Genomic DNA, 17,393 nt, shown 5'->3' on the forward strand with positions numbered 1-17,393 from the left:
CAGAACACTCCCTCTTCATATGTCTTCAGATATCAGATACTACAGCAAAAAGGTCCCTGTAATTCTTAGCCAAACAACCTGAGACCCAACCTGTCTTAGATTGTCAAAATGCAATGGGATAGGAACCTGAATGGGCTTTATTTTAGCATCAGTCATCAGTTGCATAATGCTACTTTAAAAAATATCCAGTGGCCTCATGAATCCTAAGAACGATTGCATCTTTGGGCTGAGGCCAACAGTGCGTGGTGTCTACCTCTGTCTAGATATACTGACAGGACCAAAATCCTATCCTCCAAAGTGTATTGTAGTTATTTTCAGTCATCTATAGGGGTTATTATTTTTTCCCTTCTGGGTTAGAAGGGAAGGTCAGGGTTGGGATTTTTTTTCTAGGTCATTTATAGGATGTGCTTCATAAATTTTCTTATTTTTCAGCTAAAAGTTTAAATTCAGATATAACAAGAGTCGCTAAATTCATATTCTAATGAATGAAATGACTCAAATGTAGAGGTGGGAGAATCATCACCATTAAGGTGATGGCATTGACAAAATAGCCTCATCCAGAAGTAATCTTTGGTTAGACTGATGTAATGTTTGCTTCTTCAGGTGATAGTTTCTTTTGCCAGACAGATAAGCACAGCTAATGAATGTATCATGTATGTATATATGATAGCTATCTTTTAGGGACATGGATATCTTTACCTCCAACCTGGACAAGGATGAAACCTCATGGCTGCAAATTTCCAAGCCCACGGTCCCTACAGCTTTTCTTTCCTACCCTTGCAAATTTTGAGAAGCCACCTAGATAATCAATAATCCCCAAAAGGAAGAAACAATGACAATGCCTTGAATAAGACATCTTTGTTCTAGAGGATACATTCCAGAAATAGGTATATCTCCTCAGGCACTGGTATTCCCACTAATAGAAATTTACATCTACTTACTGTAAATGTATTCCAGGCAACATTCCACTACCAACTTAACCGTAACCACTGCAGGATTCAAAATTTTTTTCTGTGCCACACATTAAACAGCCCTTTCCTCCCACCCCAACAAAATTCTTCTCCCTCCTTGCTGTGCCTGCAGTTCCTGTATTGCTGAGCCTCTCCAAATGACTTGTTGGAGAAGTGATAGCAAATTTCCACTGTCATGTTCTACTGCTTTCAATCCTCTCCATCTTGACCACAGGTCAACATGAAGATCAGGACCCTGGAGATGCAGACCATTCCCTGCCAGAAGATTTAGCAACTCCTTTCACCTCCCAAGAGACACACACCTTGCCTCTCTTTTTTTTTTTTCTCCACTCTAAAAAGGCACACATTACTATGTCCTTACTAAGCTATACCAGAAATGGAAAATGTCAAGATTAACTATTTTACAACCCTCCCAGCTGAGCAATTTCACAAGGTTTGTTCCCCAGATGTCTCTGCTTTTCCATTCTGGCAGTTCCTGTCCCCTTCTCTTCTGTGTCTCACCAATACTCCAGCAACTTGGTTACAATGGCATACTTTCTTCCTTCAGCCACAGCTGTAATTCCAAAGGGCAGTAAATACACAGCTATTCCTGCCACAGGTAATTCTTTCTCTGCCTTTCATCATTTCTCCCTAGATTCCACCACCTAAATACTATATCTCTCAGGATGCAGTGTCATGTCCATTTTTACTCATTTATTTTCACTCATCTATTTTTTCACTCATTATTTTGGGAGTTGGGCCCTAATGCTATCTTGTATCTATATAGTAGAGCTTTCTACATTGTAGCAGAAATCCCACTGCCTTCTGCAGTGAAGTTTAAAAAAACAGCTAGAACCTTTCTCTGCAGGAATTAATATAGGCTGGTGCTTAATTTCCCCCACTTCCAAAGGACTTTAGGAAAGAATACTTCATTTTCTCCCACTCTCTGGAGAGGGTTTTTGGTTCTTTTCAGTTGTTTCCCATGAATGTGGGGGCAACCAGGATATTGTGAATAAGCATTCATGTTCCCAGTCTTATCCTCCCAAATTGTATCTTTCACTGAAAGTAAAACATACAGAGTCTGTGCTAGAAACTTGGACAAAACAAAGATTTACAGCATTTCTCACAACATATAACAGGGGAAAAAAAATTGCTCCATACAAGTTTTGCTTTTAGGTAGTAGTTTCAGTGCTAGTGCTTTACCTATGCTTGACACCTGTCCTACTCACAGTGTAGCAGTTTATTTAAATAAATTTTTGGGTCACTGAAAAGTCCTTAACTTGCTCTGTGAGTTCACACAACAAGATATCTTGCACTGCACATGAATATGTACTCTCACTGTCAAGGTGATATTTTGTGCACTAAAAGAGAAGAAAAAATGATGGCAGAAGACAGTTTCCAAAAGTGACCACCACAGCCTCCAACTCAAACCCAAAACAAATGGACATGCGTAGCTGCAGAAGATACCTCAGTCCATGCCAAACTAGCCTCTTCAGGTCTTGGTTATTTATTAAGTTATTTAAAGAAAAAAAAATCCCAGGAATAAATTATTTGTATGCATTCAAGTTTTGATTCTGCTTCTCTTGTTCACATTGGTGAGCATGCAGTGTTGTAGGCATTTGCTCTGTGTTCAGCATGACTACTCATGAAAGAGGCTAACTCTGTGTTAATGGTGACATGAAACGTTTCTTTATGATCCAGGTTCTCTTGGGTTAAAAAGGAGTTAAATAAAGACTTAAGTAAACATTAGTGATGGCACAAATGTTAGAGTCTCTCCAACAGAAGACCTAATGGTTCATACAATTGTATTGGATATGCAGCTAGTCTCTTCATGAACCGCATCACATTTAGAAACAGCAGTACCTGGGTAAATAAGTTTGCATTTAAAAAATGTAGAAAAATAGCCCTTTTGTCTCTTGACAAATGGTTCATCAAACACCTAATGTCTTAAAACCCTATTTCATTGTTCTTATTGGAGGAAATTAAAGCTGTATGTGCCAGCTAACTATATTAGGGGACATACAGTAATAGTTATCATGGACTGGTGTGAAATAACCTCTTTCTCGGAGCTATCTCTTAGAATTGAAAGCATTTATAGAAAATAATTCCCTAAAATGTTGTCTATACAAGATTCCAAGCATAGTATGATGATGAAAAAATGGGTGCTGTTTTGTCAAGAAGGTGATAACAGGAGGTAGGTAGCAGGTTTCTCACATCTTCACCTCCCTTGATAATGTATGCACTGGCTCATCACAGGTAACTGATGTTAATTTATTCAAGCACACCTGTACAGGGCTGGAAGTCAGGTAACCAGACAAAAAGTATATATCTTTTTTTTTTTTTTTTTTTTTTTTTTTTTTTTTTTTTTTTCCGATACAGCTACCCAGAGGCCTATATCCACACAAATTTAGTTCTGGAGACATCAGCAGGTTTTAATAAACCACCTACAGATGTCTTGCTCCATTCAAATCAAAGAGTTTACATGTTTAAATCTGGATTGATTTAACTAGTAATGAAGTGGCATGATCACACTTGGCACCAATAGTTGCCTCATATTTATTTATAAGTCACCCTAAGCAGATATTATTTTGTTTTAAAATTTATTCATGGGGCTCAACCACCTTTCTTATCTTGTGGAACATACACACACACACACACACACACACTCACTTCATGAAAAAATTAAAGACAAATCTGAACAATTAATATTCATACTTTAGTAGAAAAAAGACAAAGTGAAAAGTTGTTGTTTTGCTTCTCCAAGCAGGTACTGAACATTAATTTATCTCATGTACATCGAGAGAAAAAAAAAAAAAAAGAGGTAACATATTGTTACTAATGTGCTGTAGCCTAAGAAACACAGATTCAGTGTTTCTGAACTAATTTAGTGCCAGTACCATGCACTAAAGTTGTCAGAGGAGATGTCTGTATTTCTCCTAAAGATTTAACAGTAGCTCCTCAAAAATAATTACCTATGGCAGAAGATCCACCAGGCATCCTGTTCCACTAGTGTTTTTGACCACAAATTTCTTGGTTCTTAAAGGCAAGAGCCAGAAACCAAGCTAAAAGCCCTAAGCTTCATCTTCCAGATCTTCACCTCTGCTTGTGTGCTCTCCAGCACAGACACAGATGAAAATTCGGCATTACTGTCCTCTTTCGACAGGAAGTAACTGTTCCCTCTTCCTGTTTTTGTGTCTCATGTGCAGCTCAGAATCATTTCCTGAGCATCTGTAGTTCAGTGCTGCCTTCAAGGAGCAACCACACCTATTTCTTTGTAAGACAAAGTCAATGTTTGCTGGAGTAGGACTCACAGATGAGGCTGGGAAGCAGATCTCAGAGGAATCCAGCAGCCAGGGCCACAGGCCTTTTCTCCTCAGTCTCCTCTTCTGAGTCTGGAAATAATTGTATTTCCAAAGACAATTCTTTCCATTCAAGTGCAAAGTTCTCACAGGAACTTATCTTTTTCCCTTCTTTGTCTTTTCCTACTAAAATCTTCCTTGGAAATGATGTCTCTCTGTTCTAAAAGCAGGCATGTCATTGCTCCCGATCACTGACATCACTTTTAATATGGGTTCCTTTACTATTTACTTTGCATTGCCTTCCTGCAACAAGATATATCCTGTACATATTGCCTCTAGAAGAAATGACATTTGAAGTAAACACAGAAGCAGTGGTGGATGAACAGCTAATTTGGGGAGTGGCAGGTGAAGAAAGGAATAAAAAATGTTTTTAACAAGCATAGAGTTTCAAGGAAAAGAGAGACAGTTGTACTACTCTATTTGGGAAAAAGATCAAAAACGTAGGTATGTACAAGATTAATTTGATGAGTGCTGTTACTTGTAGCTGAGACAGTGGTGAAAAAAAAAAGCCATCAAAAAAAATCTAGGCTCACTGTATTTTGAATATACATACGATATATATTCATAATGAATATCAGATATTCATTAATATAGACTAAATTTTAGAAAGGAACATAGAAGTACTGGGACATTGACAGTAAACGCATGAACTCTGCTTTGCTTTCCTCTGCCCTGTGTTGAAAAAACATGTGTGAGGTAGGACTCCTGAGTCTTCTGGTTATCTTGACCCTTATTTACAAGGAATAGCAGTGCTTACTCAAAGATCTTAGAAGTTATTCCAACCTTTCCAGCAGAAGAATATTTATACAGGACTTGACCTAGGCACAGCTGATCTAGGAACAGTGAAGCTGACTTTAGTCAAAACTTAACACACACTGCTGCAGGATATGCTCCACAATGAAGGGTTGCAGCTGTGACACGTGGATAAAAACCATGTGTCCATCAGTCAAAGCAGTGTTGTGTTTGCTCCTGGAGTGGACTGCTTTCTCTGGTAACTATGTGTATCAAAATCCCACCCTTGCAAAGCCCATTTTGCAGCAGCTACTGCCACTGTCAACAATTCAGTTTCTTGTATGTACAAGATAGAGGGAATATAGTCAATCATTTGATTAACTAGAATTGTACTGAAAAAGGTCTGAAGCTATATCAGATGCCTCTACATGAAACAGAAAAGATCAACCAATGTTATTTATCTGCACATAAACTTGTGTTTTCTTTTTAGAACATTTCTCTAACTAGTTATAACATGTTTTTTAAATATTATTAATACAATTACCTATAATATTATTAATAATAAAGATAAAAACCTCACAAGACTCTATAACCTATGGGACAGCCACAACTCCCATTATATTAATAAGATCATACTGAAAAAATCATTTAATTTTAATTTTTGAAGCAAAGAAATGTTAAGCTTCTTTAGGTACTTAAAAGTCAGTTGATCGTTTGAGTCATAATACAAGGAAATCACACAGACTTTTGATAATGTATCCGAAAGAAAGAAACTGCAATACATGAAAAAAATTATCTAGTAACACTCACTGTGTGCTTTAGGTAGCTATTTTTTATTTCTTCTACAGCAATTAATAGCAAAATGTTTCTGAGCTTTTAAGTGAAATTGCTTTAAGTGACCAGAAGTTCTCAGTTTGCAATACCATTTTACCCAATTATTTCGAGGGGCTGCCCACAATCTGAAGAGCTAGCCCTTAAAAACTTAGGTAATGCCTCTCTCTAAAGTAAATGCATGTATTTTCTTATATTTATATACAAATTGAATGGAAAAGCCTTTCGGGTTATTAAACAGTTTACAAAAAGAATATATTAAGTTAAATTCTGCTTCCTAAATGTATTGTATGAATCTCTTCTTTACCTTTTTCTTTTTTTTTTCTTTTTAATAGAAAAAACTAGAAAATAATGTTAAAAATGTTTAATTAAAATCTTTTGTCCAATTTGTTTTATATGCTCTACCTATGCTTTCATTTCTGTACAGTCCTACACATTACATTTCTAGACAAGACTGGATAACAGGAGAAAGTTTCAAAGATACTTCTCTCTCAAATGTCTGGAAGTATTAACAAGAACCATGGGAGTATTACTTGGCTCTTGCAAGGCGTTTCCAGAAAAATTTGCAAACCAGAGGTTCTAATGAACCTGGGAAAACATCAAACCTGAATGGGCACACAAACTGTACCATTCCTTCAAATTTTTTGAAGTGCATGAACACTGTTAAATCCTTGCAATTAATGGACATATCATGCCTATGAATTTATGTTGTTCCAAGTGTAACAATTAACCAAAACATATTCTGAATGTTGCTTGTGAAATGATATAAAAGGATGATTTTGTGATTTACACAACTCAAAATGATATGTAAATAATAATTTTATCTTAAATATGCAGCCTAATTTTTAAGTTCCTGAATCATAGATTTTTATTTTATGGCTTACTTTCAATAAGCTTAATAGAAGTATCCTACATAGTTCTCAAAATATTTTCAAAATGTATCCTATTTAAATGTTCATGTCTCAGAAATATTTTACATACATCATCACAGTCATCTCTTTGTTAGGACTTACAAATCTTTAATATACTACCTGTATTATTAGCATAACCTATCAATGGTTTCCTTCTGAAATTTAATATTGCACAATGCTCCACATCCTAAATCTAGTCACTTCTTAATTCATACACTGAATCCAAAGCTGTTTTGCCTCGTATATGATTAACATTTCACTAATTCACTTGAGGAAACAGACCAACCAAGGCAAATTTTGGACTACCGGAACCTGTGCAGTTTCAGGAATTGAACATATCTAAACTCAGAATGAAGTATGCCATTGACTCATCCACTTCCTTTGTCAAACTCAAGTCTCATAAAAGTTATCAAGACACCCAAAGAATGGAGTCTTAATTCACTTTTCCCTGCTTGATGCCCAGTGGTTTCTTCCTACTGTAAAACAAACTTCCTAGATCATCCTTGTCTGTTTTGAAATTGTTTTCTAATGGTTCTTTTCAGGGAATTTTATAAATGGGAAGAGAAGATATGAGATAGTCAGGGACTGGACTCCGTCAAAAAAGCAAATTTTGTCTCCTTAGTCTCCTCAGTACTAAGTTGCTTTCATTTTGTATTGCAAGATATATTCACTTTCAAACCTCAACAACTTCAATGAAAAAAAAAAAAAAAGGAGCTGTGTGTGAGATACTTAGCTAGGTTTAATTTCCTTCCTGTGTCTGCTGAATCTTTACAGCATAATGAAAAAATATGAAACACAAATAAAGGAAAAGAGATGACCCAATCTCTCCATCACTCCATGAACCAGAGAGATTTTGTTATGTATTAATATGATCATCATCACATGTGAGAGCTTTTATCCACAACTATGAAATAACTGCACTATCCTACTAGCTTGAGAAATTCCATTTAGATTACATTTTCCTCAAGAATCAAAAAGAATAGTGTATATATAAACCTAAGAGTTTAAGGACCAGCTGCTTCTGTTTAACCCCACTGTTTCAGTATTGATGCAGCATAGCTTGGGCATGATTTCATTCGAAGGGCCAGCAGAATATACCCTGGGTTGATCTTAACAATATGTAGGGGTCTAGTCTCTTCTGTCTGAGTATACATTATTCCAATCAGTAGGGAAGGGACTTGCTCAGAGAAGAAAAGAAAGTGGACTAAATAACTATAGAGGATCGAGACGTGTATACATTCCTACAAAGAGACAATTACTTTCTTAATATTTACTTGTTGCTAATTTTAAAAATTGAAGAGAAGAAAGACTATTCTTTGAATGTTTCCTCTTTACTTCTATATCACCCTATGGGGATGGAAATCATTCTTTTATTCCAATCCTTCCATTCTCTCTCTCTCCACCCATTCATCCAATTGTCCATCCATCCCTTCCCCTCCTTCCTACTTTTATGCATGCATAAAGATATTTGCATTGTATATTATTTATTATATATTTAATAGAAGCTTTTCTAGATTTAAAAGCTGCAGGGAGAAGAAAATAAATGTAATAAGTTGCAGCTTATAAAGAGAAGTACATATAGTCACAGGTACACAGAAAGAATAACGACATTTATTATCTTGCCAGTCACTTAAGAGGATGGCACAATAAATACTATTCTGAATGCCAAGCAACAATGGAAATCTTGAAGTGATAAAATTCTCTCAATGTCACGAGAACATGATTGTCACTTGTCATTACTGTGCTTCTCTCTATTTCTTCATGTACCCTAAACCACCTATTCATACATAATTCAACACATTTAATAATGTAGAAAATCAATTAATATTTACTGACCTGTCTCTGCTTCTCCGTGATGGGAACGCAGCGTTACAGCCAGCCACCGTGCAGACATGCATCTCTTTTAAATGAACATTTCTGTAGTGAAGTTTCACACTGTAGGAACTCTTGAAACTCTTCTTGCACACGTAGCAGATCTTGGGGTCAGGGCTTGAGCACATTTCACCTTCTGGGGAGAACTTCTGAGGGCTGCTATAGTTGAATGTGGAAGCAAAACTTTCATGAAGGGCAGCCATACTGGCACTGCCTCCATTGTACAGTCCATATTGGCTCATGTAGAACATATCATATGTAGGGTCTGTATACTCTTCCTTCACCTTAATGACATCCTGGTTAGAAGAGTCATTGTGGTTTTCATCTTGTCTGTCACTATGCATCATAGATTTTTCACCAGGTTCATGGAGGCGATCATCGCCTTCCATGGATTCCTCACACAATTTGGGCTCTGATGATTCTGACTCATTTTCATAGTCTCTCTCATGCTCCTGATCTTCTGATGTCATGCTGTCTGCCCTTCTTATATCTGGTCTGGTAATACATCTGCTTCTGTCAGTTTTAGAAAAGTCCTTCACTGACAGGCCTGGGCTCATTTCTTCCTGAGAATGGCAGTGATTGTCATGACCAATGTCATTCACCATTGTACTGCTGTCATTCACCTCTTCATCTTCATCATCAAACTCATCAGCAGTATCAATAACTTCCTTTTCTATTTTAACTGGCATGCTCGACTTCCTTGGCTTCTTCTTGGGGGCAAGATCAGTATTAGGCTCTGGAGTGGGCATCAGCACTGATGGAACCGATGACTCTGAAGGAGGAGGGGGATGCTGCTCCATGCCACTTGATGCTGGTATTATTGGACTGGTAGGGAGGGAGGTTGGAGGACTCACCATCTCTCCAGGAGTAAGTAAATTTCTGTAAAAAGGAGGAACAGGTTGGACAGTCTTTAAAGCTGGAAACACCAGCTGGCTGGGAAGAGGATTCTGTAGTACAGGATCTAGAGGGGGAGTGGTAAATCCCATTGGTGGACGCCCTGGGCTTGTTAAAGTTAGGTTGGATTTTGTACTTGCTATGACTGGAGTGGCAGCACCTGATGTAGCACGAATTAGGTCTTTGTCTCGATTATTCCTTAGCATAGGCATGTGGAGGCGGGGGTTGGGGTTAGCACTGTGACGATTGCGGCTTCTAAGAGAGCTGAAGACCATGTTGCAGCCTTCAATAGTGCACCGGTGCTTGATTTTCAGGTGAACTGCATTGTAGTGGATTTTAAGAGTACCTTTGTCATAGAAAGTTTTGCCACATGCATTACAAAACACTCTTCCTTTTCTGGAGGCAGACCCCATTCTCCTCATTCTGTGAATGCGGAATGAGCTTTTAGTATGTTCTGTTTTTGATAAATCATTGACAGGTGTAGGTGTCTGAACAGGAGAGACACAGGCTGGCTCAGTTTTGGGTTCAACATTTGTGATGCTGGTCAAAGCATTCCTGCTGGATGTTTGCTCATTCTTGAAAGGTGTAGGGGAAACTTCAGATTCACTGCTCTCATTATATTCATTTTGGGTTGTAAGGCTTGGTTCACGGAGCCTCATTGCTGGCTGTTCCAGCAGGAGGCCATTTGGAGGCAGCCCCAGCAGTGGAGCAGAGACTGGATTTATGTATTGGAATGGAAGCAGGAATGCAAGGCTATTCGGGATGTTTTCAAAATGATGAATGCTGGAAGGGTTGCTATTCTCCAGGTGAGCAAGGAGACTTGGGCTCCTGGTGCGATTATTGCTTTCAATAAAAGTCCTTATATCTGAATCTGTCTTTGAAGATGGCACAGCCACAGCCTGCCCTTCTTTTTCTTGAATTGCCATCAGCTCCACAATGGATTTGGTTTCTCCAAATCTCAGGAACTGCTGAAGGGTAATGATCTCTTCTTCCCTGGACATGATGGCCCAGCGGTCCAGCACCTTGCCTGCAGCATCCTAGAGGCCATATCAAAGAAACAACAAAGACAAACACAAAGAAAAAAACTTATTGATTCTGCATAATTATTGAATTCAACAGAAGGTGCTCTGCTGCCTGCACATGAAATACTAAGCTCAAAAAAAAACCAATCACAACATGCAAACAGAGTTAATAGAACTCAACCAAAAAAAGCAAACTTTTCAGCCATGCAAATATAGTAATTACAATCACAGTAAGAGAAACAAGTTAAGTTTAATAATGTCAAAGCAAGCAAAATGTAGACCACTGGGGATCTGTGATCTAAACACTCCAATACTGCTATTTTAACAACAGTGATCTATATAATATGCAATAGTTTAGCATACATTAGTATAAAGCATGAACTGTTGCTGTGCAGTCCACAATGTGCATTCCATATTGTAAAATATGGAAAATTGTACTTTAGTTGTTATAAAATAGTGACACTACAAAAAAGGTCTAAATAAATAAATTTGAGAGATTTCCTTTTGAAATGTAGGTAAACATAAAGCTTAAGTAACTCATGGACCTTCTCATAAGAAAGTCTGACGCAAGACAAAAAGTCTTAAAAATACCATATAAAACTAGTATCTTTCTTTCTTTCTCTCTTTCTTTCTCTCTTTCTCTCTTTCTTTCTCTCTTTCTCTCTCTCTTTCTCTCTTTCTTTCTTTCTTTCTTTCTTTCTTTCTTTCTTTCTTTCTTTCTTTCTTTCTTTCTTTCTTTCTTTCTTTCTTTCTTTCTTTCTTTCTTTCTCTTTCCTTCCTTCCTTCCTTCCTTCCTTCCTTCCTTCCTTCCTTCCTTCCTTCCTTCCTTCCTTCCTTCCTTCCTTCCTTCCTTCCTTCCTTCCTTCCTTCCTTCCTTCCTTCCTTCCTTCCTTCCTTCCTTCTCTTTCCTTCTCTCTTTCTCTCTCTCTTTCTCTCTCTCTCTCTCACTTTTTTTTTTTCCATTAAAACAATATAGAAAAACACATTCATTATAAACTTGCATCAAAAGGTAGAAATACAGACACTGTTTTAACCATAACTGGACTATTAATGGGAATTGATTGCAGACTTGCGATCTTGGTATGGTTTAGACTTAAGGGATGACTTTTTTTTTTTCAGCCTTGTTATAAATGACAGTTAAAAATATGTAAAAAGTAAGCATCTGATGGATGTAGATAGCATAAATGTGTAAAAATGTTGTCTCTTATTATTGCCTTCTGATACCAAGGGAAAAATCCAGAGAGAATACACATCAGTAATCACGAGACTATCTGTTGTTAAATATACATTAAAAAGCATTTCACACTTTCATTTTTGCTAGTAAGCATGAGATTTGCCTGAAGGTAGGACTTAAAAATTCTGCAGTGTAATGTCAGGCAATCCATTCCAGCATGTATTGATAAAAACATATTAAAATACTTATATAATGAATACATTATTTTATTGGCATCCTTCCTTTTGGGCAAATGCTGGACATAACATCAGCACGGTAACTATAACCAACAAGCACTGTTGCATGCCATCAAATCAAAATTATTCCAATGCTTCCTCATGCATTAAACAATTTGAAAGCCTTGCAAAGATACTCCTCTGTACTGTCTCTGATCTTTTTAAATCCTGAATCTCAGCTTCAGAACTTAACCAAACATGTTGGACTACACAGTACTGCAAAAACCACTAGCACTTATTTGATTACGAAGCCTGCAAATGTCTTTCAGTTTTTGCAGGTTATATTTATTTATTTAATTAGTTTATTATCTTCAGTCTTCAGAGGATTGAGTCTTTCCTCCCCTCACGTTTTCTAGAGCACTGGAAAATGCAGTTTGCCCCAAATGGTAAAGCCTGTATTTATTTGATGAAAGCTGGTTTTTGTTATTTCAGCTCTGATGTGTGTCACCTTTATGAATTCAAAGTTAATGATGTCAATGTCATGTATTCTTCAGAACCGTGCATGCTACTGTGGAATGTTTAGAAAGGCTCCACATATGGCCATTGACAATGAAACCTTACAAGATTGTGAAACCCTCAAAAGTAATTAATTGCAGAATACTTTTAGAAGGACTCACACTGTTGACCCAGCTTCAGAGCACCAGAACCAATCTCTGTGCAGAAGCTGCTCAGCATGTTCTACACAGAGATTTAGGAAACCCATCATGCAGATGCTGTTTCGCAGTGTGGTCCTGGTTTGCATTAGTCAGGAAGTGTTTGCAGCTTTGAATACCTTTGAGCACTGTGGACATCGCTAATTTTGCTATTCCCCCATTTCTACCTGTCTGATGGAATAGTATTTTAGAGGTACTCTATGTTAATAAAAATCATCCAGAACATAAAACAACAGCACAACAAGAACAACACCCAACTGCAAAAGAAAGTGAAACAAAACAAAAGGACAGGTTCACATTTGAAAGCTCTAAGATTATGTCTTTTCTCATCCGACTAATTTTGGCTACTCTGCCCATGAATGTGACCTATGTTTCTCGTCTTTACTTCTCCCACAACTTCCAGCCAGCCATAGTGGTTCTACTTTTGAGCAATTCTGATGTGGTACTCCAAGAACAGTTCAGATTTTGGTGTCCAGGCCTTTGCTGTCATCTGTGACCCAATTTATATATACACATTTCCAATCTGAAGCCACAAGTATTCATTCTTTCTAACTTGCATTGTTTGAAGATGGAAATAATATTGTCTAATTTACGCTGCTTACATGTATTGAATTAGGACTCCTGTCTGCAGCCAGCTGCAGGCTGCTTTGTAATGTACTACTGGTAGTAATTTGTTTTGTTTTTGCTGTAATTTGTAAATCACTCACAGGCTTATGTAACAGATGGATGTTTTATAAAAACGGATATTTAAGTAAATAAAAATTAAATACAGCCAGCATGAGAATAACTCATGAGAATAGTAGGTACAGATCCTGTAACAGACTGCCACACGTAAGCGGAAGGTTACCGCACGCAGTCAGTCACCCAACCGCTGTGCAGCTAGCTGTTTGCACTTACCAAACAGGCAGACATCAGTGTGCTTTTGTGGAGTTATTTCACAGCTCAAGTCAGAGGCACTGGCAGTTGGCTATACAACCTATCTCTCAATGAGATGCCACCCCCTTTTGTCTTGTTTAGCTAAGGACAAAACTTTCTAGATTTCCAGTAAAGAGGGACAGACTTACAGCTGCTGCTATGTGCCACTGATCACAAAAACTAGCAGTCGCACAGCACAAAAGCTAGGTGTGGCTGCTGCAGGGTTACTCTCACTGTCACAGAAATTGCAAGGAATAAGAAAGTCAGTCTTAAATGATCTTTGCCTTCTTCTACTAGTTGCATCAAGCTATATTTGGTTATTTTGCAACAAGGATTTTTATTTCCCCAGTAAAAGCAGAAATTGTACAGATATCTGTATTTCATAGAAGACATACTACCTATGGATACCGTGTAGCATATGCTTCAAGATTTACAGATGGCTTTCCATATATCACTGTAAGTATGTATTATGCAAACCTAGATAAAGAGCAAATAGGAATGTCATTTTTTGATAAAACTTAAAATTAACAAAAATTCTAACCATTATCCCCTTTGAATTCAGTTATAACTAGCAAGGGATCTCTCTGTGTATGGTAATACTTGATTAGAGGTTCAAGTCCTTTCTTATATGTAATCGATTTCTTGTTTCTTACAATCTCTCATGCTAAATTTTCTCCCCAAAGCCATTAAATCCTATCCACATTTAAATATTCCATGACAAAAGGTTCCGATTTATATTACTTTTCTCAGCTCACAGATGATTAAGCCAAGCCTCCTGTGACAATGTGTACAAGGAAGCCAGTGAGTGCAGAGGTACTACTGCACGCTTACAGCTCTGTCTTACAGGTAGTAGATACATAAACCTACTCTGTTCAGCATGCTCTTTGTTTTTCATCCATACAGCCTTTTATTATTATTATTATTGTTATGTTTATGTTTATTATTAATAATTTTTATTTGTTGTATTTGATATGTGTGGGTAGATCCATTTCAGTTTTAGATGGAGAAAAACTTTTAATCTCTAAATTATACAAAATTTAACCCCCAAGAATACAGAACTTAACCTTGCATGTTTTTTAATTCTAAACACACACTTGACCCTTTCCCTTCCCATACATACATGTTTATTATTTATGTAGGTAAAGATTCATGTACACATGTACTGCATTAGATCTTCAAAGTAACATCATGGTTAAACATCCTGAAACTGCCTCCTCATTTTTGCTGAACATATATTAGGAAGAGATGTGTCAAGATATGTCAGGGTACATCTTGTCTTAAACTTCTGGGTCAGATAGAACAAGTGATGGGCCTCAAGATGATTATCTTGGATGATATAAACATGCTAAAACAGAAGATAGACACAAAGTTCACTCTAACTTGTAAGAGTTTAATTGAGGAGTACTGTGGAGAGGAGTCTTCATTCCTTGAGGGCCTCCAGGCTTTACAGATTTTAAGCTTTCAAATCAGCTTAAAAACCTCACAATTTAAAAACTGATTATTTAGAAAATAAGGATGGTCTACACAAGCATACAGTATAAACATACACTGAAAAACTTCAACTTTTGTTATGAAATCAGTTGTTCTAAACTCTCACTGTGTGAAAAGCTGCATTGACTCCTGTACCTGCATTGCCTTTAATTAATTTTATACATACACACTCACACAGAGACATGTATGTACATATGCATATGCACCACAGACTTTTTACAGTTCTAATTTTATCTTACTAGTTAACTTCTTGGCATAGGTAAAGTGTATGTATACTCCTGACTGAATGAGTAGTGAGAGTTGATTATAGAAGAGTTGAGATTAATAGAAAGGTTAAAAATGTTAAAATAGCTTCTAAAACAAACCTTATCTGCTGTGAAGCACTCAAACATTATTTTGGGGCACTATTGTGATAATTTCTGTGAATCACTCAAAATTACACAGAAAAAAACACCTCCAGCCTTCACATTTTAGCAAGTTTACATATGCACCATAAGCTGTTGCTTTTAATGCATATCAACTGGATATCTATGTTACAAAATATTACATAGATATGTATTTGATTAACTAATTAAGCAAGCATGGTGTTTATAATATCACTTTTTCTATGAATCCTTCTAAAAGAGCTATATATTTTCTAGCTGATCTCAAAGAAACATTTTGAGAGCAGCTGTAACAATTGAAAAGCAGACTGAGAGACATTCATTTGGTCATACTATAATTGCAGAGGATGGTTTTAATTAGGGTGTAGACAGGAGAAAAAAAATGAACATTTGTTTCTAATAAAGAAAAGCCTACATAATTTCCATGATTTAGGGTTTGTTGTTTTTGTTTGGCTGAATTTCCCAGGAGCATCTCTTTGCTTCCCAATTAAATTTCAAGCTGTTACGCTATGGGTAGTCTTACTGCTCCTGGAGTAAAAGTGACCAAAAGTGTGCAGCAGCACACCAACTCACATTTGTATGCATGGCACAGGAAATGTGAAACAACTTTGGCTCATTCTGGTCAACCCCTACCAACTTCAATAAGGCAGAAGTAAGCCTTGTATATACTTTCCATAGAAACAGAAGCATTCACATGCTCATTTTCTTGAGAGGTGCTTTTTCTGTGCTGAACCTAACTCACCTTTGCTCCTGTAAACATGAAAAAAAGTTGTGCATAGTTGTTTGCTGTGATTATACATGTGCAACTGATATGAGGTTTAACACACCCAACCTGCAAAGAGCCATTGTTAATTTTTTCCCCTTTCATCTGTCACTTCTTGTCCACCTCCCAACAGCCCCCCTTCTCCAACTGAAACCATATGAACAAACTCATGTTTAAGTGTCAGCAGTTCTCTCCTTGAGTTATACTGCTGCAGCAGGAATGAACACAGTGCAGCACTACTGAGTTCTCAGTCAATAATGGAAATCTTTATCTTTTGGCTTCACTGCAGCCTCCACTGTGCTAGAAAAATCAAAAGCAATAGATCTTCTTACCTTCAGACACCCCTTTCCCTTACCTGCTGGAGTTGTTTTCTTTCCCCAAATGACATAGGGTATGCATGAGGATTCCAGTTACAGCAGAAGAAGAAAAGAATTTTCTTTCCCCAAAGTATAAATGAAAATGACACTAGCAGTTTGTATACAAATGAACTTGTAATTACATGCATGCTTGTATTTAGTTTTGCTGCCAGATATATAACAGTACTTAACTCTGGATGCTCCTTATGCTTTACGTTTCCTGATGCACTCATCAGCAAAAAGCTTTGCATTTTGACCAAAAAGATCCCAAAGACTATTGCAAACTTTTACTAATTGATATTGTAGACACTGGGTCAAATCTGGCTGCACTTTAAATCCAGAGAAATTGCACCTTAAATCCATAGTAATTCCACTGACCATGCTGGAAAGTAGTTTTGAAATAACTTAGTTCTGAAACACTATGTAGAGCCAAATCTGTTTGAATATATATTGGGGGCATACCACCATGGTGGAGCACAGCGGCTGTGTAACGATGCACAGGAGCACTGCTTAGCAGTTTCAGAGTGAAAGTGAGGAACACCATGTCCTGCTGAAACTGCAGATGGAACGTAAGGAGGTGGAATGCAATAACCGCAGCTGAAACCTAGCCAGGACACCGCCGTTAACCACCCACGCTTTTGCTAAATGGCCTACAGGGTCTTTACTGACCAAAAGTATGCAGGCCCTCTGTTTTATATCTCATCCTGAAGACATATGCCAGCAGCACAGACCCCTGCACAAGCAACCTGCTGGAGCACTGGTTCTGGGCTGCTTTTTAGGGAGTGGTATCAAAATACTAGATCACCAGCACA

At 37.4% G+C, this 17,393-nt stretch overlaps 1 protein-coding gene across 4 annotated transcripts in view; it reads right to left on the reverse strand.

The window, feature by feature from the left end:
• The window catches only part of BNC2 (basonuclin zinc finger protein 2), a 348,609-nt gene that overhangs the window by 15,927 nt on the left and 315,289 nt on the right, over window positions 1-17,393 (reverse strand). For all 4 annotated transcript variants that reach the window (XM_082784296.1, XM_082784298.1, XM_082784297.1 and 1 more), the window contains one exon: window positions 8,620-10,586. In XM_082784296.1, the coding sequence (XP_082640422.1) occupies window positions 8,620-10,586 (1,967 nt within the window). The remainder of the gene's footprint in view (window positions 1-8,619; window positions 10,587-17,393) is intronic.

Source organism: Aythya marila (genome assembly GCF_965140915.1).
Source record: "Aythya marila genome assembly, chromosome: Z".
Lineage (NCBI taxonomy): Eukaryota > Metazoa > Chordata > Aves > Anseriformes > Anatidae > Aythya > Aythya marila.